Genomic DNA, 27965 nt, shown 5'->3' with positions numbered 1-27965 from the left:
AGGCTCAGAGAAGTTAAGTAACTTGCCCAAGGTCACACAGCAGACATGTGGTGGAGCCAGGATTCGAACTCATGACCTCTGACTCCAAAGCCCGTGCTCTTTCCACTGAGCCACGCTGCTTTTCTAGCCTTGTAGCTACCCCAGTGTTTAGAACAGTGTTTGACGCATAGTACCATAATTATTACCGGGAGAGTACAATATTGCAGACACATTTTTAGACTGTAAGCCCACTGTTGGGTAGGGACTGTCTCTATATGTTGCCAATTTGTACTTCCCAAGCGCTTAGTACAGTGCTCTGCACATAGTAAGCGCTCAATAAATGCGATTGATGATGATGATTCCCTGCTCACAAGGAGCTTTCAGTCTAGAGCTTACAGTTTCCTCATCTGTAATAATAATAGTAATGATGGCATTTGTTAAACGCTTACTAGGTGCCAAGCACTGTTCTAAGCGCTGGTGGGGGGGATACAAGGTAATCAGGTTGTCCCACGGGGGGCTCACAGTCTTCACCCCCATTTTCCAGATGAGGGAACTGAGGCCCAGAGAAGTGACGTGACTTCCCCAAAGCCACACACACAGCTGACAAGTGGCAGAACGGGGATCAGGACCCATGACCTCTGACTCCCAAGCCCGGGCTCTTTCAATCAATCAATCAATCAATCAATCAATCGTATTTATTGAGCGCTTACTGTATGCAGAGCACTTTACTAAGCGCTTGGGAAGTACAAGTTGGCAACGTATAGAGACGGTCCCTACCCAACAGTGGGCTCACAGTCTAAAAGGGGGAGACGGAGAACAAAACCAAACATACTAACAAAATAAAATAAATAGAATAGATAGGTACAAGTAAAATAAATGAACGAATAAATAAATAAATAAATAAATAAATAGTAATGAATAAATAAATAAATAGCAATAAAATAAATAAATAGAGTCACCTGATCTGCAAAGTGAAGATAATAACAGCTCTCTCTCCCTGCCTTGCTAAGATGTTCTGAGATTGAAAAGGGAAGTCCTGAAAGGAAACTTGCCCCTACTGTGTATTCATTCAATCGTATTTATTGAGTGCTTACGGTGTGCAGAGCACTGTACTAAGCGCTTGGGAAGTACAAGTTGGCAACATAGAGAGACGGTCCCTACCCAACAGCGGGCTCATAATCACATGATACATAATCACGTAATTCACAGTCTTCTAGACTGTGAGCCCACTGTTGGGTAGGGACAGTCTCTATATGTTGCCAACTTGTACTTTCCAAGCGCTTAGTACAGTGCTCTGCACACAGTAAGCGCTCAATAAATACGATCGAATGAATAATAAAAAGATAATAATAACTGTGGTATTTGAGAAGCACTTACTATTTGCAGGTATTTTGTCTCTTGGATCCGGTCTCGCGTGAGGCTCACAGGCTAAGCAATCAGTCAATCAATCATTCATATAAGGATCAGTGCTCTGCACATAGTAAGCGCTCAATAAATACGATTGATGATTGATGATGATCATCATCAATCGTATTTATTGAGCACTTACTGTGTGCAGAGCACTGTACTAAGCGCTTAATAATGGCATTTGTTAAGCGCTTACTGTGTACAAAGCACTGTTCTAAGCGCTGGGGGGGATACAGTGTGATCAAGTTGTCCCACATGGGGCTCACAGTCTTAATCCCCGTTTTTACAGATGAGGGAACTGAGGCTCAGAGAAGTTAAGTGACTTGCCCAAGGTCACACAGCAGACTTGTGGTGGAGCCGGGATTCGAACCCATGACCTCTGACTCCAAAGCCCGGGCTCTTTCCACAGAGCCACGCTGCTTCCAGGATAAGGATGATGATAGTGATAATGCCGCTACTAATAAAAGTAATAAAATGGCATTTTTTAAGTGCTTATTATGTGCCAAGTCAGATGCAGTTCCTGTCCCATGTAGGGTTCACAGTCTAAGTAGGAGGGAGATTAGAAGCATGAGAAGCATTAAAATATGAGAAGCAGTGTGGCCTACTGGGTAAAGCCCAGGCCTGAGAGTCAGAAGGTCATGGGTTCTAATCCTGCCTCTGCCACTTGGCTTCTGTGTGACCTTGGGCGAGTCATTTCACTTCTCTGGGCCTCAGTTACCTCACCTGTATAATGGGGATTGAGACTGTGAGCCCCACATGGGACAGGGACTGTGTCCATTCCAATTTCTTTGTATCCACCCCAGTGCCTATTAGTAATAATAACAATGTTATTATTATTATAATAACATTATAATATCATTATTATAATATATAATATTACATATTCTTATTATATAATATATATTATTATAATAATATTATATTAAATGTTGACATTTGTTAAGCGCTTACTATGTGCAAAGCACTGTTCTAAGCGCTGGGGGAGATACAAGTTGATCAGGTTGTCCCACGTGAGGCTCACAGTCTTAATCCCCATTTTACAGATGGGGTAACTGAGGCACAGAGATGTTAAGTGACTTGCCCAAAGTCACACAGCTGACAATTGGCAGAGCCCGAGTTTGAACCCATGACCTCTGACTCCAAAGCCCGGGCTCTTTCCACTGAGCCACGCTGCTTCTCTAGAAACAATAATAATAATAATAATAATTCATTCAATCGTATTTATTGAGTGCTTACTATGTCATTTGTTAAGTGCTTACTACATAATAATAACAATAATGGCATTTATTAAGTGCTTACTATGTGCAAAGCACTGTTCTAAGCGCTGGGGAGGTTACAAGGAGATCAGGTTGTCCCACAGGGGGCTCACAGTCTTAATCCCCATTTTACAGATGAGGGAACTGAGGCCCAGAGAAGTGAAGTGACTTGCCCAAAGTCACCCAGCTCATAAGTGGAGAAGCAGCGTGGCTCAGTGGAAAGAGCCCGGGCTTTGGAGTCAGAGGTCGGGGGTTCGAATTCTGGCTCCGCCAAATGTCTGCTGTGTGACCTTGGGCAAGTCACTTAACTTCTCTGAGCCTCAGTTACCTCATCTGTAAAATGGGGATTGACTGTGAGCCCCCCGTGGGACAACTTAATCACCTTGTATCCTCCCCAGCTCTTAGAACAGTGCTTTGCACATAGTAAGCGCTTAACAAATGCCATTAAAAAAAAAGAAAAAGAAAAGTGGCAGAGCCGGGATTCGAACCCACGACCTCTGACTCCCAAGCCCGGGCTCTTTCCACTGAGCCACGCTGCTTCTCAATCTGTAGATTGTAAACTCCTAGTGGAGGGGGATCACATTCTACCAGATCTATTATATTGTATTTTCCCAAGCGCTTAGTACAGTCCACACAGTACTGAGAAAGACCGTGGCCTAGTGGCTAGAACACAGGCCTGGGAATCAGAAGGACCTGCGTTCTAATTCTTGCTCCTCCACTTGCCTGCTGTGTGACTTTGGGCAAGTCACTCCACCTCTCTGGGCCTCAGTGACCTCATCTGTAAAATGGGGATTAAGACTGTAAGCCCCACGTGGGACAGGCACTCCGTCTAACCTGATTTGTGTATGTCCACCTCAGTGCTTAGTACAGTGCCTGGAACACAGTAAACGCTTAACGAATACCACCAATATTGTTATTAATCAATCGTATTTATTGAGCGCTTACTGTGTGCAGAGCACTGTACTAAGCGCTTGGGAAGTACAAGCTGGCAACATATAGCAGTGTTGCTCAGTGGAAAGAGCCCGGGCTTGGGAGTCAGAGGTCGTGGGTTCAAATCCCGACTCCTCCACTGGTCAGCTGTGTGACTTTGGGCAAGTCACTTCACTTCTCTGGGCCTCAGTTCCCTCATCTGTAAAATGGGGATGAAGACTGTGAGCCCCTCGTGGGACAACCTGATTACCTTGTATCTACCCCAGCGCTTAGAACAGTGCTTTGCACATAGTACGCGCTTAACAAATACCAACATTATTATTATTATATAGAGACAGTCCCTACCCAACAGTGGGCTCACTATTGATATAATAATTATTATTATTAAGCAATCAATAAATGCCACTGATTGATTGAGTGTCAGATCCCAGTCCTAGCCCGTTGCCTGAGTCAGGGAGCTCTTGGCACAAATTAATATAAAACTGTCATCTTTTTAAAAAATGGTATTAAGAGCTTACTGTACGCCAGGCACTGTAGTAAACACCGGCGTACATGCAGCGTGACTTAGTGGAAAGAGCCCGGGCTTGGGATTCAGAGGTTGTGAGTTCTAATCCCACTCTACCAGTTGTCAGCTGTGTGACTTTGGGCAAGTCCCTTAACTTCTCTGTGCCTCAATCACCTCATCTGGAAAACGGGGTTGAAGACTGGGAGCCCCACGTGGGACAACCTGATTATCTTGTATCTTCCCCAGTGCTTAGAAAGTGCTTGGCACATAGTAAGCGCTTAACAGATACCATTATTATTATTGTTATTATTATTATTATTATATAATATATATATATTATATTATATATATTATTATTTGAAGGGGCGTGGCTCAGTGGAAAGAGCCCGGGCTTTGGAGTCAGAGGTAATGGGTTCGAATCCCAGCTCCGCCACTTGTCAGCTGTGTGACTTTGGGCAAGTCACTTCACTTCTCTGCGCCTCAGTTACCTCATCTGTAAAGTGGGGATTAAGACTGTGAGCTCCCAGTGGGACAACCGGATCACCTTGTAACCTCTCCAGCGTTTAGAACAGTGCTTTGCACATAGTAAGTGCTTAATAAATGCCATCATTATTATTATTATTATAGCATTTGTTAAGCGCTTACTATGTGCAAAGTACTGTTCTAAGCGCTGGAAAATTTTATCTCACCCCTCCTAGGTGATTTATTTTAAACACTCTGGTATACTTACAATTTTTTTTTTTAGTTTTCATAGCAGAGGGGGGGTTAGAAGCCAGGTCTCCAGCCTTTCAAGACTGTTACCTTCCCTCTAGGCCACCGCAGGCCTCATTATTATTACATGCAAGATGCATGTACATGCAAGATGCATGTACATGCAAGATAGGATGGACACAGTCTCTGTCCCACACGGGGCTCAGAATTTTCTTCCCCATCCTACCTCCCAAATGAAAACCGGGAGTCAGTTACTGAGGAGGGACCTGCAGGACACACTGACTGCCATCATTCATTCATCCATTCAATCGTATTTATTGAGCGCTTACTGTGTGCAGAGCACTGTACTAAGCGCTTGGGAAGCCCAAGTTGGCAACATCCCTACCCAACAGCGGGCTCACAGTCTAGAAGGGGGAGACAGACAACAAAACAAAACAGATTAACAAAAGGGAGTAGCTCTCTTTGAGCAAAAATCGTGTGAGCTTTGAGAGACAAGAAAGCAAAAGAAAAAACAGCACCGGGTGCTGAAAACGTCCAGCACAGCAAAACAACCAAGCACTGCCTCTGGGCCTCAGTTGCCACATCTGTAAAATGGGGATTAAGCCTATAATAATAATAATGGTGGCATTTAGTAAGCTCTTACTATGTGCAAAGCACTGTTCTAAGCGCTGGGGAGGTTACAAGGTGATCAGGTTGTCCCATCGGGGGGCTCACAGTCTTCATCCCCATTTTACAGATGAGGGAACTGAGGCCCAGAGAAGTGAAGTGACTTGCCCAAAGTCACACAGCTGACAAGTGGCAGAGCCAGGATTTGAACCCCTGACCTCTGACTCCAAAGCCTTGGCTCTTTCCCCTGAGCCACGCTGCTTCTCCGGGACTATGAGACCCGTGCGGCCAGCCCAGTTTGCTTGTGTCCACCCCAGCGCTTAGTACAGTGCCTGGAGCAGAGTAAACGCTTAACAAATACCACAATTATTATTATTATTTTTATTATTTCTTTGCCCATGATGTGGCTGAGACTATAGGTCCGACAGTGGCCCTTTCACACACACACACGCACTTGGAGGTGAACCTCGCCCTCAGTGACGCACGGACCCGGCAGTCAGAAGGATCTTGGTTCTAAACCCTGCTCCGCCATTTGCCTGCTGTGTGACCTTGGCCAAGTCACTTCACTTCTCTTTGTTATTTATTTATTTATTTATTTATTTTACTTGTACATATCTAGTCTATTTATTTTATTTTGTTAGTATGTTTGGTTTTGTTCTCCGTCTCCCCCTTTTAGACTGTGAGCCCACTGTTGGGTAGGAAATGTCTCTATATGTTCCTCCCTTCAAGGCCCTGCTGAGAGCTCACCTCCTCCAGGAGGCCTTCCCAGACTGAGCCCCTTCCTTCCTCTCCCCCTCGTCCCCCTCTCCATCCCTCCCACCTTACCTCCTTCCCTTCCCCGCAGCACCTGTATATATGTATATATGCTTGTACAGATTTATTACTCTATTTATGTATTTATTTATTTATTTTACTTGTACATATCTATTCTATTTATTTTATTTTGTTAGTATGTTTGTTTTTGTTCTCTGTCTCCCCCTTTTAGACTGTGAGCCCACTGTTGGGTAGGGACCGTCTCTGTATGTTGCCAATTTGTACTTCCCAAGCGCTTAGTACAGTGCTTTGCACATAGTAAGCGCTCAATAAATACGATTGATGATGATGTTGCCAACTTGCACTTGCCAAGCGCTTAGTACAGTGCTCTGCACACAGTAAGCGCTCAATAAATACGATTGATTGATTGATTCTCTGGGCCTCGATGACCTCATCTGTAATTTGGGGATTGAATAACTGTTCTCTCTCCCTCTCAAACCCCGAGCACCGCATGTGATTGAGACTGTGTTCAATCCGGTAAGCTTGTATCAACCCCAGCGCTTAGTACAGTGCTTGGCAGATAGTAACAAAACCACAGTTATTAGTATCATTTTTATTAGAGGACATTGAGGTCACACCTGAGGTAGATTCAGGGGTGTCCATCGGCATGTCTTCCCCTCCCCTATCCCTGAGCCACTTGCCTCCCCTCCTCGCCACTAGCCCTCTCCCATTCATTCATTCATTCATTTCACTCAATCGTACTTATTAATAATAAATAATAATAATAATAATGGCATTTATTAAGCGCTCACTATGTGCAAAGCACTGTTCTAAGCACTGGGAAGGTTACAAGGTGATCAGGTTGTCCCTCATGGGGCTCACAGTCTTAATCCCCATTTTACAGATGAGGTAACTGAGGCACAGAGAAGTTAAGTGACTGCCCAAAGTCCCACAGCTGACAATTGGCAGAGTCGGGATTTGAACCCATGACCTTTGACTCCAAAGCCCGGGCTCTTTCCTACTGCTTAGAACAGTGCTCTGCACATAGTAAGCGCTTAACAAATGCCATCATTAACAAATGCCATCATTATTACTGAGCCACGCTGCTTCTCTATTCATTCATTCATTCATTCATTCATTAGAGAAGCAGCGTGGCTCAGTGGAAAAGAGCCCGGGCTTTGGAGTCGGAGGTCATGGGTTCAAATCCCGGCTCTGCTAATTGTCAGCTGTGTGACTTTGGACAAGTCACTTCACTTCTCTGGGCCTCAGTTCCCTCATCTGTAAAATGGGGATGAAGACTGTGAGCCCCCCATGGGACAACCTGATCGCCTTGTAACCTTCCCAGTGCTTAGAACAGTGCTTTGCATATAGTAAGTGCTTAATAAATGCCATTATTATTATTCATTCATTCATTCAGTAAGCATTCATTATTGAATGCTTACTGTGTGCAGAGCACTTTACAAAGTGCTCGGGAAACTACAGTACAAACTACAGTGAGAAGCAGCATGGCTCAGTGGAAAGAGCCAAGGCTTTAGAGTCAGAGGTCATGGGTTCAAATCCTGACTCCGCCAATTGTCAGCTGAGTGGCTTTGGGCAAGTTACTTAACTTCTCTGTGCCTCAGTTCCCTCATCTGTAAAATGGGGATTAAGACTGTGAATCCCAAGTGGGACAACCTGATCACCCTGTATCCTCCCCAGCGCTTAGAACAGTGCTTTGCACATAGTAAGCGCTTAACAAATGCCATTATCATTATTACGGGTTCAAATCCCGACTCTGCCAATTGTCAGCTGAGTGACTCTGGACAAGTTACTTAACTTCTCTGAGCCTCAGTTACCTCATCTGTAAAATGGAGATTAAGGCTGTGAGCCCCCCGTGGGACAACCTGATCAATCAATCAATCAATCGTATTTATTGAGCGCTTACTGTGTGCAGAGCACTGTACTAAGCTCTTGGGCAGTACAAGTTGGTACACACCCCCAGCATTTTGAACAATGCTTTGCACATAGTAAGAGCTTAATAAATGCCATTATTATTATTATTATTATTATTATTATTATTATTATTAATGCAACAATGAACAGAAACATTCGCTGCCCACAACGAGCTTACAGTCTAGAGTAGGGGGAGACAGACATGAATGCAAATAACCAAATGACAGATATGGACATAAGTGCTTTGGGGCTGGGAAGGGGGATGAATAAAGGGAGCAATCAGGGCAACGCAGAAGGGAATGGGAAAAGAGGAAAAGGGGGGCTTAGTCTAGGAAGACCTTTAGACTGTGAGCCCACTGTTGGGTAGGGACTGTCTCTATATGTTGCCAACTTGGACTTCCCAAGCAATTAGTACAGTGTGCTGCACACAGTAAGCGCTCAATAAATATGACTGACTGACTGAATGAATGAATGTGGCAGCAGTTTGGATGGAGAGGAAAGGGCGGATATTAGCGATGTTGTCAAGGTGGGACCAACAGGATTTAGTGATGGATTGAATATTCCTTCGTTCAATCGTATTTATTGAGCGCTTACTGTGTGCAGAGCACTGTACTAAGCTACTGCGAAGTACAAACTGGCAACATATCCAAAGGCGGGTTCACAGTCTAGAAAGAAGAATATGTGGGTTCATTCATTCATTCAATCATATTTATTGAGTGCTTACTGTGTGCAGAGCACTGTACTAAGTGCTCGGGAAATACAGGTTGGCAACATATAGAGATGGTCCCTACCCAACAGCGGGCTCACAGTCTAGAAGGGGGAGACAGAGAACAAAACAAAACATTAACAAAATAAAATCAATAGAATAAATATGTACAAATAAAATAAATAGAGTAATACATCCGTACAAACATATATACATATATACAGGTGCTGTGGGGAGGGGAAGGAGGTAAGGCGGGGGGGATGAGGAGGGGGAGGAGGGGGCTCAGTCTGGGAAGGCCTCCTGGAGGAGGTGAGACTGAGCCCCTTCCTTCCTCTCCCCCTCGTCCCCCCTCCATCCCCCCCATCTTACCTCCTTCCCTTCCCCACAGCACCTGTATATATGTATATATGTTTGTACATATTTGCTACTCTATTTATTTATTTATTTATTTATTTCTTTATTTATTTATTTTACTTGTACATATCTATTCTATTTATTTTATTTTGTTAGTATGTTTGGTTTTGTTCTCTGTCTCCCCCTTTTAGACTGTGAGCCCACTGTTGGGTAGGGACTGTCTCTATATGTTGCCAACTTGTACTTCCCAAGCACTTAGTACAGTGCTCTGCACACAGTAAGCGCTCAATAAATATGATTGATGATGATGATGATGATGACTTGCGAAACAGGAAGGACGGTGATGCCATCTACAGTGAAGGGAAAGTCAGGGAGAGGGCGGGGTTTGTGTGGGACGATAAGGTGTACTATTTTGGACATATAAAGCTTGAGGTGACGGGAGGATTTCTGAGTAGAGCTGTCCTGAAGGCAAGAGGAAATTAGAGACAGCAGAGAGGGCGAGAGATCAGGGCTGGAGATGTAGATATGATGATGATGATGATGATGCCATTTATTAAGCGCTTACTATGTGCCAAGCACTGTTCTAAGCACTGGGGAGGTTACGAGGCGATCAGGTTGTCCCACAGGGGGCTCACAGTTAGAACAGTGCTTTGCACATAGTAAGCGCTTAATAAATGCCATTATTATTATTATTATTATTAATGCCCCTTTTTACAGACGGGGTCCCTGAGGCCCAGAGAAGTGAAGTGACTTGCCCAAAGTCTCACAGCTGACAGTTGGCGGAGCCGGGATTTGAACCCCTGACCTCTGACTCCAAAGCCAGGGCTCTTTCCACTGAGCCAGGCTTCAGTTACCACCTCTGGGCTGAAGATATGCATATCATCCACCCAAAGGTGGTAGTTGAAGCCTCGGGAGCGAATAAATTCCCAATCCCAAAATGGAGCGGCCCACGAGGAGGCTGGGGAGGAAACTCTTAGTCACTCAGTTGATTGTATTTATTGAATGCTTATTGTGTGCAGAACACTGTACTAAACGATTGGGAAGGCACACTAGAATCAATCGTATTTATTGAGCGCTTACTGTGTGCAGAGCATTGTACTAAGCACTTGGGAAGTACGAATTGGGAACATAAAGAGACAGTCCCTACCCAACAGTCTGAAAGGGGGAGACAGAGAACAAAACCAAACATACTAACAAAATAAAATAAATAGAATAGATATGTACAAGGAAAATAAATAGAGTAATAAATATGTGCAAACATATATACATATATACAGGTGTTGTGGGGAAGGGAAGGAGGTAAGATGAGGGGGATGGGGACGAGGGGGAACTAGAACAATAAACAGACACATTCTCTGCCCACAAGGAGCTTTCGGTCTAGCGGGGGAGAGAGAGGTGATTAGAAATAACTGAATTACTTACCGCGCAAGTGCACTGGGCACACTGGTTGGACTGGCGGGACGGGAAGGCCTCGGGCTCGGAGAAGGTGGCCCCGGGCTGGTAGGTTGTCCCGTTGTACTGGCAGAGCTTCAGCGGTGCCCTCAGCCCGGACGGTTGGGGAGGGTCTGCAAGGCCAAGAAGAAGATGGCAGTGGGGCCGAGCGGGGCAGGGGGGAGAGCGGGGAGAAAAGAAATGCATTTGACTGTGCATTTCTAGACTTCTAGACTGTGAGCCCACTGTTGGGTAGGGACCGTCTCTATATGTTGCCAACTTGGACTTCCCAAGCGCTTAGTACAGTGCTCTGCACACAGTAAGCGCTCAATAAATACGCTTGATTGATTGATTTGAGGCCTTGCTGTTCCTTGCCTGGCCGTGCCCATCCCACTGACAGGAAGAAGGCCCCGGCAGCGGGACCGCGCTTGGGACAAGGCCTTTCCTGGAAACGAGGAGCGGAATTCTTCTCCCATTTCCACCCCATCTCTCTCCCCGCCCAGACTGGACCTTCTTTGGCTCAGAGCCCCCAAACCTTTCTCTGTCTCCCTGCAGATTCCTGCGGGGTCATTCGTTCAATCATATTTATTGAGCACTTATTGAGGGCACTATACTAAGTGTCCTGCATATACGCATACACCTGTATATATGTATATCACCTGTATATATGTATATCACCAGTATATATGTATATAAGTTTGTACGTGTTTATTATTTTATTTATTTATTTATTTTATTTGTACATATTTATTCTATTTATTTTATTTTGTTAATATGTTTTGTTTTGTTCTCTGTCTCCCCCTCCTAGGCTGTGAGCCCGCTGTTGGGTAGGGACCGTCTCTATATGTTGCCAACTTGGACTTCCCAAGTGCTTAGTACAGTGCTCTGCACACAGTAAATGCTCAATAAATATGATTAAATGAATGAATGAATTGAGCACTTAATGAGGGCACTATACTAAGTGTCCTGTATATACGTATACACCTGTACATGTGTATATCACCTGTGTATAAGTATATAAGTTTGTACATATTTATTACTTTATTTATTTTACTTGTACATATTTATACTATTTATCTTATTTTGTTAATATGTTTTGTTCTGTTGTCTGTCTCCCCCGTCTAGACTGTGAGCCCGCTGTTGGGTAGGGACCATCTCTATATGTTGCCAACTTGGACTTCCCAAGCTCTTAGTACAGTGCTCTGCAGATAGTAAGCGCTCAGTAAATACCATTGAATGAATGAATGAATTGAGCACTTATTGAGGGCACTATACTAAGTGTCCTGTATATACGTATGCACCTGTATATATGTATATCACCTGTATATATGTATATAAGTTTGTACGTATTTATTACTTTATTTTATTTGTACATAATTATTCTATTTATCTTATTTTGTTAATGTGTTTTGTTTTGTTGTCTGTCTCCCCCTCCTAGACTGTGAGCCTGCTGTTGGGTAGGGACCGTCCCTATATGTTGCCAACTTGTACTTCCCAAGCGCTTAGTACAATCAATCAATCAATCAATCGTATTTATTGAGCGCTTACTATGTGCAGAGCACTGTACTAAGCGCTTGGGAAGTACAAATTGGCATCACATAGAGACAGTCCCTACCCTACAGTGGGCTCACAGTCTAAAAGGGGGAGACAGAGAACAGAACCAAACATACCAACAAAATAAAATAAGTAGGATAGAAATGTACAAGAAAAATAAATAAATAAATAAATAAATAGAGTAATAAATATGTACAACCATATATCCATATATACAGTGCTCTGCACTGCACTGCATAGTACAGTGCTCTGCACACAGTAAGCGCTCAATAAATACGATTGATTGATTGATTACTGTGTGCAGAGCACTGTACTAAGCGCTTGGGAAGTACAAGTCTTCATCCCTGGAAATCCCCAGCCTCCACACCATGCCTCGTCCACTCCCCAAGAGATGGTCGGTTTGTTTGTACTCTATTTATTCTGACGGTTTTGACACCTGTCTTCATGTTTTGTTTTGTTGTCCGTCTCCCCCTTCTAGACTGGGAGCCTGTTGTTGGGTAGGGATGATGATGATGATGGCATTTGTTAAGCGCTTACTATGTGCAGAGCACTGTTCTAAGCGCTGGGGGGGGAGGCAAGGTGATCAGGTTGTCCCCCGTGGGGCTCACAGTCTTAATCCCCAGTTTACAGATGAGGGAACTGAGGCTCAGAGAAGTTAAGTGACTTGCCCAAGGTCACACAGCAGACATGTGGCGGAGTCGGGATTTGAACCCATGACCTCTGACTCCAAAGCCCGGGCTCTTTCCACTGAGCCACGCTGCTTAGGGACTGTCTCTAGATGTTGCCAACATGTACTTCCCAAGCACTTAGTACAGTGCTCTGCACACAGTAAGCGCTCAATAAAAACGATTGAATGAATGAATGAATGAATGAATGGTATCCATTAAGCGCTTGCTAGTACTACTACTACTAATAATAATGATGGTATTTGTTAAGCACTTACTATGTGCAAAGCACTGTTCTAAGCGCTGGATCAGGCCCTGCACTAAACGCAGGGGAATATTCAAACTAATCAGGGTGAACAAGGTCCATGTCCCATGTGGGGCTCACAGTCTTAATCCCCATTTTACAGATGAGGGAACAGAAGCACAGAGAAATTAAGTGACTTGCCCAAAGTCACGCAGCAGACAAGTGGTGGAGGCGAGATTAGAACCCAGATCCTTCTGATTCCTAGGCCTGTGCTCTATCTACTAGGCCATGCTGCTTCTCACGGGGTGAGTGGGAAATTATTCCAGATTATTCTGTTGAGCCAGAAGCAACGGAGTTTAGTGGAAAGAGCCCGGGTTTGGGAGTCAGAGGTCGTCGGTTCTAATCCCGGCTCTGCCACTTATCTGCTGTGTGACTTTGGGCAACTCACTTAACTTCTCTGGGCCTCAGTTCCCTCGTCTGTAAAGTGGGAATTAAGACTGTGAGCCCCACATGGGACAACCTGATTACCTTGTGTGGCTCAGTGGAAAGAGCCCGGGCTTTGGAGTCAGAGGTCATGGGTTCAAATCCTGGCTCCGCCACTTGTCAGCTGTGTGACTTTGGGCAAGTCACTTCACTTCTCTGGGCCTCAGTTCTCTCATCTGGAAAATGGGGATTAAGACTGTGAGGCCCACGTGGGACAACCTGATCATCCTGTAAACTCCCCAGCGCTTAGAACAGTGCTCTGCACACAGTAAGCGCTTAATAAATGACATCATTATTATTATTACACCAGTGCTTAGAATAGTGCTTGGCACATAGTAAGCGCTTAACGAATACCATCATTATTATTAGTAGTAGTAGTAGTATTGAAGTCATCTCTTTTAGACTGTGAGCCCACTGTTGGGTAGGGACTGTCTCTATATGTTGCCAACTTGGACTTCCCAAGCGCTTAGTACAGTGCTCTGCACACAGTAAGCGCTCAATAAATATGATTGATGATGATGATGATTTCTTCTCCTCCAGGTATCCCTCCTGCTAGATTTCAAGCTCCTTGAGGGAAGGGAGCATGTCCACTCAATAATAATGACAATAATAATAAGAATGATAATAGTATTTGTTAAGCATTTATTATGTGCCAGGCACTGTACTGACCACTGGGAGAGATTCAAGATAATCAGATCCCGCATGGGGCTCACAAGGGAGAGGTATTGAATCCCCATTTTACTGATGAGGAAACTGAGGCACAGAGCCAGGATTAGATCCCAGGTCCTCTGAGTGCCAAGCCCATGCTCTTTCCAATAGCCCTTGCTCCTTCTCAATGGTACTCTCTGTTCCAGTGGCATTTAGTCCAATGCTCTGCGCACAGTAAGCACTCAATAAATACCACTGCTGACAATGGGGGAGCAGACTGCTCACAAGGGCAGCTTGAAGCAGCGTGGCTCGGTGGAAAGAGCCCGGGCTTTGGAGTCAAAGGTCCTGGGTTCAAATCCCAGCCCCGCCACTTGTCAGCTGTGTGACTTTGGGCAAGTCACTTAACTTCTCTGTGCCTCCGTTACCTCATCTGTAAAATGGAGATTAAGACTGTGAGTGCCCCGTGGGACAACCTTGTAACCTCCCCAGAGCTCAGAACAGTGCTTTGTGCATAGTAAGTGCTTAATAAATGCCGTAAAAAAAGGGACACCATAGTGAATGAATGTTTATAATTCATTGGGTCATATTTACTGAGCGCTTACTGTGTGCCAAGCATGTACTAAGCTCTTGAGAAAGTATAATATAACGATGACCAGGAACATTCACTGTCCACAATAATAATAATAATGATAATGATGGCATTTATTAAGCACTTACTACATGCAAAGCACTGTTCTAAGCACTGGGGGGGGGGGATACAAGGTGATCAGGTTGTCCCACGGGGGGCTCACAGTCTTCATCCCCATTTTACAGATGAGGTCACTGAGGCACAGAGAAGTTAAGTGACTTGCCCAAAGTCACACAGCTGACAATTGGTAGGGCTGGGATTTGAACCCATGACCTCTGACTCCAAAGCCCGGGCTCTTTCCACTGAGCCACTCTGCTTCTCTGCAATGAGCTTACATAATGCGGGGGTTTGGCATAGGAGAGACGGAGAAATCTATGGGGTCCGGGGCAGAGGTGTGAGCTGGGAGGAGGGAAACTGAGGCAGATGGTCTGGCAGATGGATCACAAACCTGATAAATTGAGAGGAGAAAAGGAGAAGGGGCAAGATCCAGAAGGTGGGGTGCAGTTAATAATAATAATGACTATGACATTTGTTAATTGCTCACTATGTTCCAGGCACTGTACTAAGCGCTGAGGTGGACACAAGCAAAGCGGGTTGGATACAGTCCCTGTCCCACGTGGGGCTCACAGTCTCAATCCCCCTTTTCCATCTGAGGAAACTGAGGCTCAGAGAAGTGAAGTGACTTGCCCAAGGTCACAGAGCAGACAAGTGTCAGAGCCGGGATTAGAACCCACGACCTGACACTCAGGCCCGAGCTCTATCCATTCTGCCGATAAGATGGTATTTCAAAACGGGGGGCTGTTCGAAGGCACAGAGATAAAGGAGCCAGAGAAGATGATTCATTCATTCATTCATTCAATCATATTTATTGAGCGCTTACTGTGCACAGAGCACTGTACTAAGCGCTTGGGAAGTACAAGTCGGCAACAAATAGAGACGGTCCCTACCCAACAAGGGGCTCACAGTCTAGAAGGGGGAGACAGACAACAAAACAAAACATGTGGACAGGTGTCAAGTCATCAGAACAAATAGAAGTAAAGCTAGATGCACATCATTAGCAAAATAGAATAGTAAATATGTAAAAGTAAAATAAATAGAGTAATAAATCTGTACAAACATTTATACAGGTGCTGTGGGGAGGGGATGGGGAGCTCTCTTCCTCCTTTCAGGCCCTACTGAGAGCTCACCTCCTCCAGGAGGCCTTCCCACACTGAGCCCCTTCCTTCCTCTCCCGCACGTCCCCCTCTCCATCCTCCGCATCTTACCTCCTTCCCTTCCCCACAGCACCTGTATATATGTATATATGTTTGTACATATTTATTACTCTATTTATTGATTTATTTATTTTACTTGTACATATCTATTCCATTTATTTTATTTTGTTAGTATGTTTGATTTTGTTCTCTGTCTCCCCCTTTTAGACTGTGAGCCCACTGTTGGGTAGGGACCATCTCTATGTGTTGCCAATTTGTACTTCCCAAGCGCTTAGTACAGTGCTCTGCACATAGTAAGCGCTCAATAAATACGACTGATGATGAGGAGGAGGAGGAGGAGAGGAAAAAGGGGACTCAGTGAGGGCGGCTGTCGTTTCTACCAACTCTGTGGTGCTCTCCCACCTCTTGGTGCAGTGCTCCGCACATGGTAAGCGCTCACTGATTTACTTTTTATTGAATGACTGAAGATGGAGAGGAGGAAGGGGAGTGAGTGTGGGAACCAGAATTTTCCGAAGATGCCATCTGAGGTATAGGGGAAAGGGTTGGCCTGCTGGAGTTCAGGGGCGACCTCCTGACAGGACGCAGGAGACATAATCCCTGCTCCAGCCCCTCACACTGTTCTGAGAAGAAACAGGGGATGTGGTCCCTGTTCTAACCCCTCACATTGTCCTGAGAAGGAGCAGGGGATGGCATAGTGGCTACAATGTGGGCCTGGGAATCAGAAGGTCATGGGTTCTAATCCTGGCTCCGCCACTTGCCTGCTGTGTGGCCTTGGACAAGTCACTTTGCTTCTCTGGGCCTCAGTTACCTCACCTGGAAAATGGGGATTGAGACTGTGAACCCCACGTGGGACAAGGGACTGTGTCCTACCCGATTTGCTTGTATCCACCCCAGCTCTTAGTACAGTGCCTGGCCCATGGTAAGGACTTAACAAATACGATAATTCCTCCCTTCTAGACTGTGAGTCCATTGTTGGGTCGGGATTGTCTCTATTTGTTGCTGAATTGTACTTTCCAACTGCTTAGTAATAATGGCATTTATTAAGCACTTACTGTGTGCACAGCGCTGTTCTAAGCGCTGGGGAGGTTACAAGGTTGTCCCACGGGGGGCTCACAGTCAATCCCCATTTTCCAGATGAGGTAACCGAGGCCCAGAGAAGTGAAGTGACTTGCCCAAAGTCACACAGCTGACAAGTGGCGGAGCCAAGATTTGAACCCACGACCTCTGACTCCAAAGCCCGGGATCTTTCCACTGAGCCACGCTGCTTCTCTGGTAGAGTGCTTTGCACTCAGTAAGCGCTCAGTAAATACAATTGAATTCATTCCTTTATTCAATCATATTTATTGAGCGCTTACTGTGTGCAGAGCACTGTACAAAGCGCTTGGGAAATATAAGTTGGCAACATATAGAGACGGTCCCGACCCAACAGTGAGTTCACAGTTGAATGCTTTAGCTCCTCATATTGTCCTGTTATGGAGGAAGGTACCCCATTCCTTCTCTAGCCCCGCACATTGTCCCAAGGGGAAGGAGGGGACAAAGTCCCTTCTGAAGCCCCTCACACCGTCCTGAGAAGATCAATCAATCAATCATATTTATTGAGCGCTTACTATGTGCAGAGCACTGTACTAAGCGCTTGGGAAGTACAAATTGGCAACATATAGAGACAGTCCCTACCCAACATTGGGCTCACAGTCTAAAAGAAGATGGAGGGGAAATATCTGTTTCTAGCCCCTCACGCTTCCCTGAGAGAGAGGAAGGGATACAGATTTTTCCCTGGCCCCTCACACTGTCCCTGGAAGTGTGGAGGTCCCTGCTGAGCAGCGATACAGTCCCGTCGCTGCCACAGTGGCTAGAGCGCATTCCTGGCGGTCAGGAGGTCATGGGTTCTAATCCTGGCTCCGCCACTTGTCTGTTGTATGATCTTGAGCAAGTCACTTCACTTCTCAGTTACTTATAATAATCAATCAATCATCAATCGTATTTATTGAGCACTTACTGTGTGCAGAGCACTGGAAGTACAAGTTGGCAACATATAGAGACAGTCCCTACCCAACAGTGGGCTCACAGTCTAAAATAACAGTCTAATAATCATAATGATAGCATTTATTAAGCGCTTACTATGCGCCAAGCACTGTTCTAAGCGCTGGGGAGGTTACAATTCATTCATTCATTCAATCGTATTTATTGAACGCTTACTGTGTGCACAGCACTGTACTAAGCGCTTGGGAGGTACAAGTTGGCAACATATAGAGATGGTCCCTTACTTTGAATTCACATACAAGCGTATTTGTATTCAATATAAAACAGATTGGCATCACTGTCGAAAATGTGTATGGGGATAGCCTGAGAGGGAGGGAATGGGAGTTGACTTTCAAAAGCTGTCCATAATTTCCTTCTCCCATAGCTCCTCTATCATGTTCTAGAATGCACTCTGCTGATATCCTGTCTCCCCTTCAAGAAGGGAGTAGAAGTTATGGAGAGTCCTGGGGGAAGGGAAAGGGCTGGGATGTCTTGAACAAAGCAAATCAATCAATCGTATTTATTGAGCGCTTAATATGTGCAGAGCACTGTACTAAGCGCTTGCACTGTACTAAGTGCTTAGCAAAGGGTGATACATGCTCATTTCTCGTCCCCCTCTCCATCCCCCCCATCTTACCTCCTTCCCTTTCCCACAGCACCTGTATATACGTATATATGGTTGTACAGATTTATTACTCTATTTATTTATTTATTTATTTATTTTATTTCTACATATCTATTCTATTTATTTGATTTTGTTAGTATGTTTGGTCTTGTTCTCTGTCTCCCCCTTTTAGACTGTGAGCCCACTGTTGGGCAGGGACTGTCTCTATATGTTGCCCATTTGTACTTCCCAAGCGCTTAGTACAGTGTTCTGCACATAGTAAGCGCTCAATAAATACGACTGATGATGATGATGATTTCTCTTCAAGGTAAATCCCAGAAAGCTACAGTGATTGGAGTAGTGTTTCTCTCACTAGCCAAGACTAAAGGTCACAGAACTGGAGCAAAACATTATGATTTGGTACTACTTTTTGCATTTCACCCTTGTGAAACTAGAGAGCCGGCATTCAGTGAATTGTAAAGAAGAGCAACGCCGACGCCATATCATGTTTTCTAAGGAAATGAGACCGAGGGAATTTACTCCAAGTGAGCTCTGATAGAGCCTAATTAAGGAGCACTAAATAAAATAACGCCGTACAAGGTGATGAGGTTGTCCCACTGGGGGCTCGCGGTCTTAGTCCCCATTTTACAGATGAGGGAACTGAGGCCCGGAGAAGTTAAGTGACTTGCCCAAAGTCACACAGCTGACAAGTGGCAGCTTCTAGACTGTGAGCCCACTGTTGGGTAGGGACCGTCTCTATATGTTGCCAACTTGTACTTCCCTAGCGCTTAATACAGTGCTCTGCACACAGTAAGTGCTCAATAAATACGATTGAATGAATGAATGGATGAATGAATGACCTCTGACCCCAAAGCCCGGGCTCTTTCCGCTGAGCCACTCTTCAACTGTAAAATGGGGATTGAGACTGTTAGCCCCACATGGGACAGGGACTGTATCCAATTTGAGTTGCTTACATCTGCCTCAGTGCTTAGTACAGTGTCTGGCATATAGTAAGCACATAGTAAGTACACATAGTAAGCCCAACAAAAGCCATAGTTGTTATTATTATTATTATTATTATTATTATTATTATTATTATTATTATTACCTGTCACATCACTATCTCATCTCTCTTGCTGCCAACCTCTCCCCCATGTCCTGCCTCCATCTTCATATACAACAGAAAATTACTCTCATAGTAATAATAATAATAATTATTATAATTCTGGTATTTGTTACTATGTGCCAGGCACAGTACTAAGCACTGGGGTGAATACAAGTAAATCAGGTTGGACACAGTCCCTGAGTTAATTGATCAGTCAATTAATCATATTTATTGAGCACTCACTGTGTGCAGGGCACTGTACTAAGCGCTTGGGAGAGCACAGAACAACAGAGTTGGTAGAAACATTCCCTCTCCACAATGAGCTCATAGTCTAGAGGGGGAGACAGACATTAATAAAAGTAAATAATCAATCATATTTATTGAGCGCTTACTGTGTGCAGAGCAATATAAGTGAGGTACATAAGGGCTGTGGGGCTGAGGGAGGGATGAATAAAGGAAAAATATCCAAATGCGCAGGTGATGCAAAAGGGAGTGGGAGAGTGGGCCTGTCATTGTCTCTATCTGTTGCCGAATTGTACTTTCCAAGCGCTTAGTACAGTGCTCTTCACACAGTAAGCGCTCAATAAACACAACTGAACGAATGAAGGAAGGGGAAAGGAGGGCTTAGTCAGGGAAGGCCTCTTGGTGGAGATGTGCCTAAAAGAGGACAATTGATTCCTAACTGCAGCATTCATTCATTCACGCCATCGTATTGAGCGCTTACTGTGTGCAGAGCACTGTACTAAGCGCTTGGAAAGTACAATTCGGCAAGCCGCATCGCCAGCTGCCGTGTTCTCACCTGCTGCATCACTATTCATTCAATTCAATCGTATTTATCGAGCGCTGTGTGCAGAGCCCAGCGCTAAGCGCTTGGGAGAGTACAATCCAAAAATAAACAGACACGCTATCTCCTGCATCCGTAGCAGCTGTATAATAATAATGGCATTTAATAAGCGCTTACTATGTGCAAAGCACTGTTCTAAGCGCTCTGCACTGTTCAGAGATATTTCTCTGGGTGGTGGGGTTGAGGCGGCCTGAAGATTGAGCAGGAGGGTGGTGATAAATAACAGGGGTTCATCAGAGGAGGTCGGCTCGACTCAGGGGGTCCGGCTTGGAGGTTCCCCAGATTCATTCTTTCAATCGTATTTATTGAGCGCTGACTGTGTGCAGAGCACTGCACTAAGCGCTTGGGAAGTATAAGTCGTCAACATATAGAGACGGTCCCTACCCGACAGCGGGCTCACAGTCTAGAAGGGGGAGACAGATGACAAAACAAAACATGTAGGCAGGTTTCAGAGTCGTCAGAACAAATAGAATTGCAGCTATCATTAACAAAATAAATAGAATAGTAAATACAAGTAAAATAAATAGACTAATAAATCTGTACAAATATATACAAATGCTGTGGGGAGGGGAAGGAGGTAGGGCGGAGGGGATGGGGAGGAGGAGAGGAAAAAGGAGGCTCAGTCTGGAAGGCTTCTTGGAGGAGGTGAGCTCTCAGGAGGGCTTTGAGGGGAGGAAGAGAGCTAGCTTGGCGGATGTGTGAGCCCACTATTGGGTAGGGACTGTCTCTATATGTTGCCAAATTGCACTTCCCAAGCGTTTAGTACAGTGCTCTGCACACAGTAAGCGCTCAATAAATACGATTGATGATGATGATGATGATGTGTGGAGGGAGGGCATTCCGGGCCAGGGGAAGGACGTGGGCCGGGGGTCGACGGCGGGACAGGCAAGCAACCCTCCCCTGTGACCCCTCAGAAAGTCCAGACTGGTTTCAGAGAGTTGTGTCACTGTTTAATAGGCCTAGGTAAGGGGAGTGGAATTCGTTTGTTTTTTATTTGTTTTATGGTATTTGTTAAGTGCTTACCATGTGTCAAGGACTGTTCTAAGCGCTGGGGTAGATACAAGTTTATCAGGCTGGACATGGTCCCTGTCCCACATGGGGCTCACAGTCCAAGTAGGAAGGAGTAGGTTTAAATCAATATCAATCAATCAATCATATTTATTGAGTGCTTACTGTGTGTAGAGCACTGTACTAAGCGCTTGGGAAGTACAAGTTGGCAACATATAGAGACAGTCCCTACCCAACAGTGGGCTCACAGTCTAGAAGGGGGAGATAGAGAACAAAACCAAACATATTAACAAAATAAAATAAATAGACTAGATATGTACAAGTAAAATAGAGTAATAAATACGTACAAACATATATACAGGTGCTATTGGGAAGGGAAGGAGGTAAGACGGTGGGGGTGGAGAGGGGGAGGAGGGGGAGAGGAAGGAGGGGGCTCAGTCTGGGAAGGCCTCCTGGAGGAGGTGAGCTCTCAGTAGGGCCTTGAAGGGAAGGCCCTACTCATTTTACAGTGAGGAAACTTGTACCTATCTATTCTATTTATTTTACTTTGTTAGTATGTTTGGTGTTGTTCTCTGTCTCCCCCTTCTAGACTGTGAGCCCGCTGTTGGGTAGGGACTGTCTCTATGTGTTGCCAGCTTGTACTTCCCAAGCGCTTAGTACAGTGCTCTGTACACAGTAAGCGCTCAATAAATACGATTGATTGATTGACTGATTAAGTGATTTGCCCCAGGTCCCACAGGAAGCGATCAGCAGAGCGGGGATGAGAAGTCAGGTGCTCGGACTCTCAGGCCTGTGCTCTTTCCCCTAGGCCTCGCCGCTTCCCTGGAGGCAGACTCCTCCTGAACAGCATCTAGGTGGTCCCCAGATTTCGCCACCCACCCCAGCTCTGTCAGCTCTTGTAGCCCTGAGGAAAGTGAGGGCACCATTTACCATACTCTCCCCTCTGATCCTTCCCCAGCATAAGGCCTCCAGACCATTGGTCAATCACCAGTGCTATTTATTGAGTGCTTACTTTGTGTGGCTTAGTGAAAAGAGCACGGCTTGGGAGTCAGAAGATGTGGGTTCTAATCCCCCCCACTCCATCACTTGTCAGCTGTTTGACTTTGGGCAAGGCACTTAACTTAAAATCACTTAAAATCTCCAGTGGCTACCAATCAACCTACGCATCAGGCAAAAACTCCTCACCCTGGGCTTCCAGGCTGTCCATCCCCTCGCCCCCTCCTACCTCCCCTCCCTTCTCTCCTTCTCCAGCCCAGCCCGCACCCTCCGCTCCTCTGCCGCTAATCTCCTCACTGTTAGGCCTCGTTCTCGCCTGTCCTGCCGTCGACCCCCGGCCCACGTCATCCCCCGGGCCCGGAATGCCCTCCCTCCACAAATCCGCCAAGCTGGCTCTCTTCCTCCCTTCAAAGCCCTACTGAGAGCTCACCTCCTCCAGGAAGCCTTCCCAGACTGAGCCCCCTCCTTCCTCTCCTCCTCCCCATCCCCCCTTCCCTACCTCCTTCCCCTCCCCACAGCACCTGTATATATGTATATATGTTTGTATGCATTTATTACTCTATTTTATTTGTGCATATTTATTCTATTTATTTTATTTTGTTAATATGTTTTGTTTTGTTCTCTGTCTCCCCCTTCTAGACTGTGAGCCCAATGTTGGGCAGGGACCGTCTCTATATGTTGCCAACTTGTACTTCCCTAGTGCTTAGTACAGTGCTCTGCACACACTAAGCACTCAATAAATATGATTGAATGAATGAATGAATTTCTCTTTGCCTCAGTTACCTCATCCATAAAATGGGGATTAAGACCGTGAGCCCCACGTGGGACAACCTGACTACCTTATAGCTACCCACGTGGACAACCTGAAAACCCCACGTGGGACAACCTGATAACCTTGTAGCTACCCCAGTGCTTAGAACAGTGCTTGGAACATAGTAAGTGCTTAACAAATACCATTGACTTTATTATTATTATTACTCAGGGCTAGGGAGAGTACAATACAAAAAAGTTGGCAGGCATTTCCTGCCCACAATGAGCTTGCAGTGTAATGGGGACAGTAGCCACACTCCCACCCCTTCTCCAGCCCCAGTCCCACCAACGTCCCTCAAGAGCCCCACCTCCAAACTCCCTTCCATGAGATTATCAATCAATCAATCAATCAATTAATCAAGCCATCGGTGGCATTTCTTGAGCACTTACTGTGTGCAGAGCTGTATTAAATGCTTGGAAAAATACAATACAGTTGGCAGGCACGATCCCTGCCCACAAGGAGCTTACTGTTTACGAGGGGAGGAGGACATTAAAATAAATTACAGGTAGGGGAAATAGTAGAGTATCAGGCTATGGACATAATTGCTGTGGGACTGAGGATAGGGTGGGTATCATAGTGCTTAAGGGGCACACAGCCAACTGTGTAGTCGACACAGAGGGGAAGGCAGATAGGGGAAATAATAATAATGATGGTATTTGTTAAGCGCTTACTATGTGCCAAGCAATGTTCCTGGGAATTGGGAATGAGGTCAGGCTAGGCCTCTTGGGCAAGATGTCCTCTTCCATCTTTCCCACCTCTCTAGACAACAGCACTATCCTCCTTATCTCGCAGCCCATTCATTCATTCAATCGTATTTATTGAGCGCTTACTGTGTGCAGAGCACTGTATTAAGCTCTTGGGAAGTACAAGTTGGCGACATATAGCCAACAACGGGATCACAGTCTATCTTGGCATTGTCCTCGACTGACATAATCTGTCACCAAATTCTGTCCCTTCGACCTTCAAGATATCGCTAAAATCTGCCCTTCCTCTCCACCCAAACTGTTACTACGCAGTTCTAAAGCACTTACCCTATCCTGTCTTAATTACTGCATTAGCATCCTCACTAACATCCCTGCCCGCCATGTCTCCCCACTCAGTCTACACTTCATTCTGCTGCCTGGATCCTTTTTCTAAAAAGACGTTCAATCAGCGCATTCCCACTTCTCCAGTGGTTGCCCATCCACTTCTGCAGCAAACAGAAACTCCTTAATATGGGCTTAAAAACACTCAGTCAGCTTGTCCCCTCCTACCTTATCTCGCTACTCTTTCACTACAATCCATCCCATAGACTTACTCCTCCAATTCCAGTTTACTCACTTTACCTTGATCTCTCTTCTGTCTTGCCACCAATTCCTTTCCCAAATCCTCCCCCTGACCTGGAATTTCCTCCCCTTCCCTATTTGACTCTCTCTGGCTTCAAATCCTTATTAAGGTCACATCTCCTCCAAAAGGCCTTCTCCAATTGAGGTCCGTTTTCCTTGATTCCCTCTGCCTTCCGCCTCACCAGTGCATTTGGATTTGTACCCTTCAAGCACTCAATATTCATTAATTTAATCGTATTTATTGAGCACTTACTGTGTGCAGAGCACTGTACTATTCACCCCATCCTCAGCCCCTCAGCACTTATGTATAGATCCATAATTTATTTACTTGAATAACTGCCTCCCCCTTTAGCCTGTAAGCTCCTTGTGGACAGGGAACACTGTCTACCAACTATACTATACTTGTACACTATAGTATTGTACAGTACTCTCCCAAGTGCTTAATACAGTGCTCTGCTCCCCTTAAGTGCTCAATAAAAATACCATGGTCTAGTGGACAGAGCACAGGCCTGAGAGTCAAAAGGATCTGGGTTCTAATCCCAGCTCTTCCAGTTGTCTGCTATGTCACCTTGGGCAAGTCACTTCGCTTCGCTGTACTTCAGTTATTATTGTTATTATTCTTATTATAATGGCATTTCTAAGTGCTTACTATGTGCAAAGCACTGTTCTAAGCGCTGGGGGGATACAAGGTGATCAGGTTGTCCCACGTGGGGCTCACAGTCATCATTCCCATTTTACAGATGAGGTAACTGAGGCTCCGAGAAGTTAAGTGACTTGTCCAAGGTCACACAGCAGACATGTGGCGGAGCCAGGATTCGAACCCCGTCCAAGCGCTTAGTACAGTGCTCTGCACACAGTAAGCGCTCAATAAATATGAATAAATAAAAAAACCACGACCTCTGACTCCAAAGCCTGTGCTCTTTCCACTGAGCCACGCTGCTGCTGTAAAATGGGGATTAAAACTGTGAGCCCTATGTGGCAGGACTGTGCCTGACATGATTAATTTATATCTACCCCAGTGCTTAGTACAGTGCCTGGCACATAGTAAGCACTTAACAAAGATCAGCGCTTAGAACAGTGCTTTGCACATAGTAAGCGCTTAACAAATGCCATCATTATTATTTATTATTATCATAAAAATGCGATTGATTGATTGATTGATTTGATTTTAGGAGTGTTTTGAAGTTGAGGAGAGTGGTGATAATAATAACAATAATGTTGGTATTTGTTAAGCGCTTACTATGTGCCAAGCACTGTTCTAAGCGCTGGGTAGATACAAGGTCATCAGGTTGTCCCATGGGGGGCTCACAGTCTTAATCCCCATTTGACAGATGAGGGAACTGAGGCCCAGAGAATAATAATAATGATAATAATAATAATAATAATGGCATTTATTAAGCGCTTACTATGTGCAAAGCACTGTTCTAAGCACTGGGGGGATACAAGGTGATCAGGTTGTCCCACGGGGGGCTCACAGTCAACCCCCATTTTACAGATGAGGGAACTGAGGCCCAGAGAAGTGAAGTGACTTGGCCAAAGTCACCCAGCTGACAAGTGGCACAGCCTTCTAGACTGTGAGCCCACTGTTGGGTAGGGACCATCTCTATATGTTGCCAACTTGTACTTCCCAAGCGCTTAGTACTTCACTTCTCTGGGCCTCAGTTCCCTCATCTGTAAAATGGGGATGAAGACTGTGAGCCCCCCGTGGGACAAACTGATTACCTTGTATCTACCCCAGCGCTTAGAACAGTGCTTTGCACATAGTAAGCACTTAACAAATGCCATCATCATCATCATCTGCACACAGTAAGCACTCAATAAATGCGATTGATTGATTGATTAGAACCCACGACCTCTGACTCCCAAGCCCGGGCTCTTTCCACTGAGCCACGCTGCTTCTCTACCTGTCATTTGTCACTTGTCTTCTTCACCTGTCATTTATGAAGGGGAAGGGAGTTCCAGGCCAGAGGGATTGTGCGGGGAAGGGGTTGGTGGTGAGATAGATGAGATCAGTGTACCAAGAATAGGTTAGCTCCCTATTATAATAATAATGGTGGCATTTATTAAGCGCTTACTATGTGCAAAGCACTGTTCTAAGCGCTGGGCAGTCTACAAGGTGATCAGGTTGTCCCACGGGGGGCTCACAGTCTTCATCCCCATTTGACAGATGAGGTAACTGAGGCACAGAGAAGTGAAGTGACTTGCCCAAAGTCGCACAGCTGACAATTAAGTTGCCACAGACTCAGAACCGGGGGTTGGATGGGGGAGAAGGAGGGAAGTATGAGAAAAGGACCAGTAGCCCTCTAACCTTGGGAGCCCTACCTCAGCAGTCTCACCAAATTGGAAACCTCGAGGGACTGGGACCATTCATTCATTCAGTCGTATTTATTGAGCTCTTACATCAATCGTATTTATTGAGCGCTTACTATGTGCAGAGCGCTGTACTAAGCGCTTACAGTGTGCAGAGCACCATTCTCCATGGACTGAGATGAACAAGTCCCAGACTGAGCCCCCTTTTTCCTCTCCTCCTCTCCATCCCTCCACCCTACCTCCTTCTCCTCCCCAAAGCACTTGTATATATAATTGTACAGATTTATTACTCTAGTTATTTTACTTGTACATATTTACTATTCTATTTATTTTGTTAATGATGTGCATATAGCTTTAATTTTATTTGTTCTGACACCTGTTTACATGTTTTGTTGTCTGTCTCCCCCTTTAAGACTGTGAGCCCGTTGTTGGGTAGGAACCGTCTCTATATAGATAACCGTCTCTCTCTCTCTCTCTCTCTCTCTCTCTCTCTATATATATATATATATATATATATATATATAAAACCGGTTATATATATAACCGTCTCTATTCTCTATTTAGAGAAGCAGCGTGGCTCAGTGGAAAGAGCTCGGGCTTGGGAGCCAGAGGTCATGGGTTCAAATCCCGGCTCCGCCAATTGTCAGCCGTGTGACTTTGGGCAAGTCACTTAACTTCTCTATGCCTCAGTTACCTCATCTGTAAAATGGGGATTAAGATTGTGAGCCCCATGTGGAACAACCTGATCACCTTGTATCCTCCCCAGCGCTTAGAACAGTGCTTTGCACATAGTAAGCGCTTAACAAATACCAAAATTATTATTATTATTATTATATGTTGCCAACTTGTACTTTCCAAGCACTTAGTACAGTGCTCTGTACACAGTAAGCGCTCAATAAATGCTATTGAATGAATGAATGATAATAATAATAACGAT

The 27965-nt window shown here is 45.2% G+C and overlaps 1 protein-coding gene across 1 annotated transcript in view; it reads right to left on the bottom strand.

Moving 5' to 3' along the window:
• Positions 1-27965, bottom strand: part of CHRDL2 (chordin like 2) — a 122294-nt gene that overhangs the window by 77379 nt on the left and 16950 nt on the right. Inside the window, exon 5 of the mRNA XM_038765163.1 lies at positions 10562-10704. Within this exon, the coding sequence (XP_038621091.1) occupies positions 10562-10704 (143 nt within the window). The remainder of the gene's footprint in view (positions 1-10561; positions 10705-27965) is intronic.

This window comes from Tachyglossus aculeatus, chromosome 2 (genome assembly GCF_015852505.1).
Source record: "Tachyglossus aculeatus isolate mTacAcu1 chromosome 2, mTacAcu1.pri, whole genome shotgun sequence".
Classification (NCBI taxonomy): domain Eukaryota; kingdom Metazoa; phylum Chordata; class Mammalia; order Monotremata; family Tachyglossidae; genus Tachyglossus; species Tachyglossus aculeatus.
Note: the sequence above shows the minus strand (reverse complement) of the source record. Positions and strands in the feature narration are given on the sequence as shown.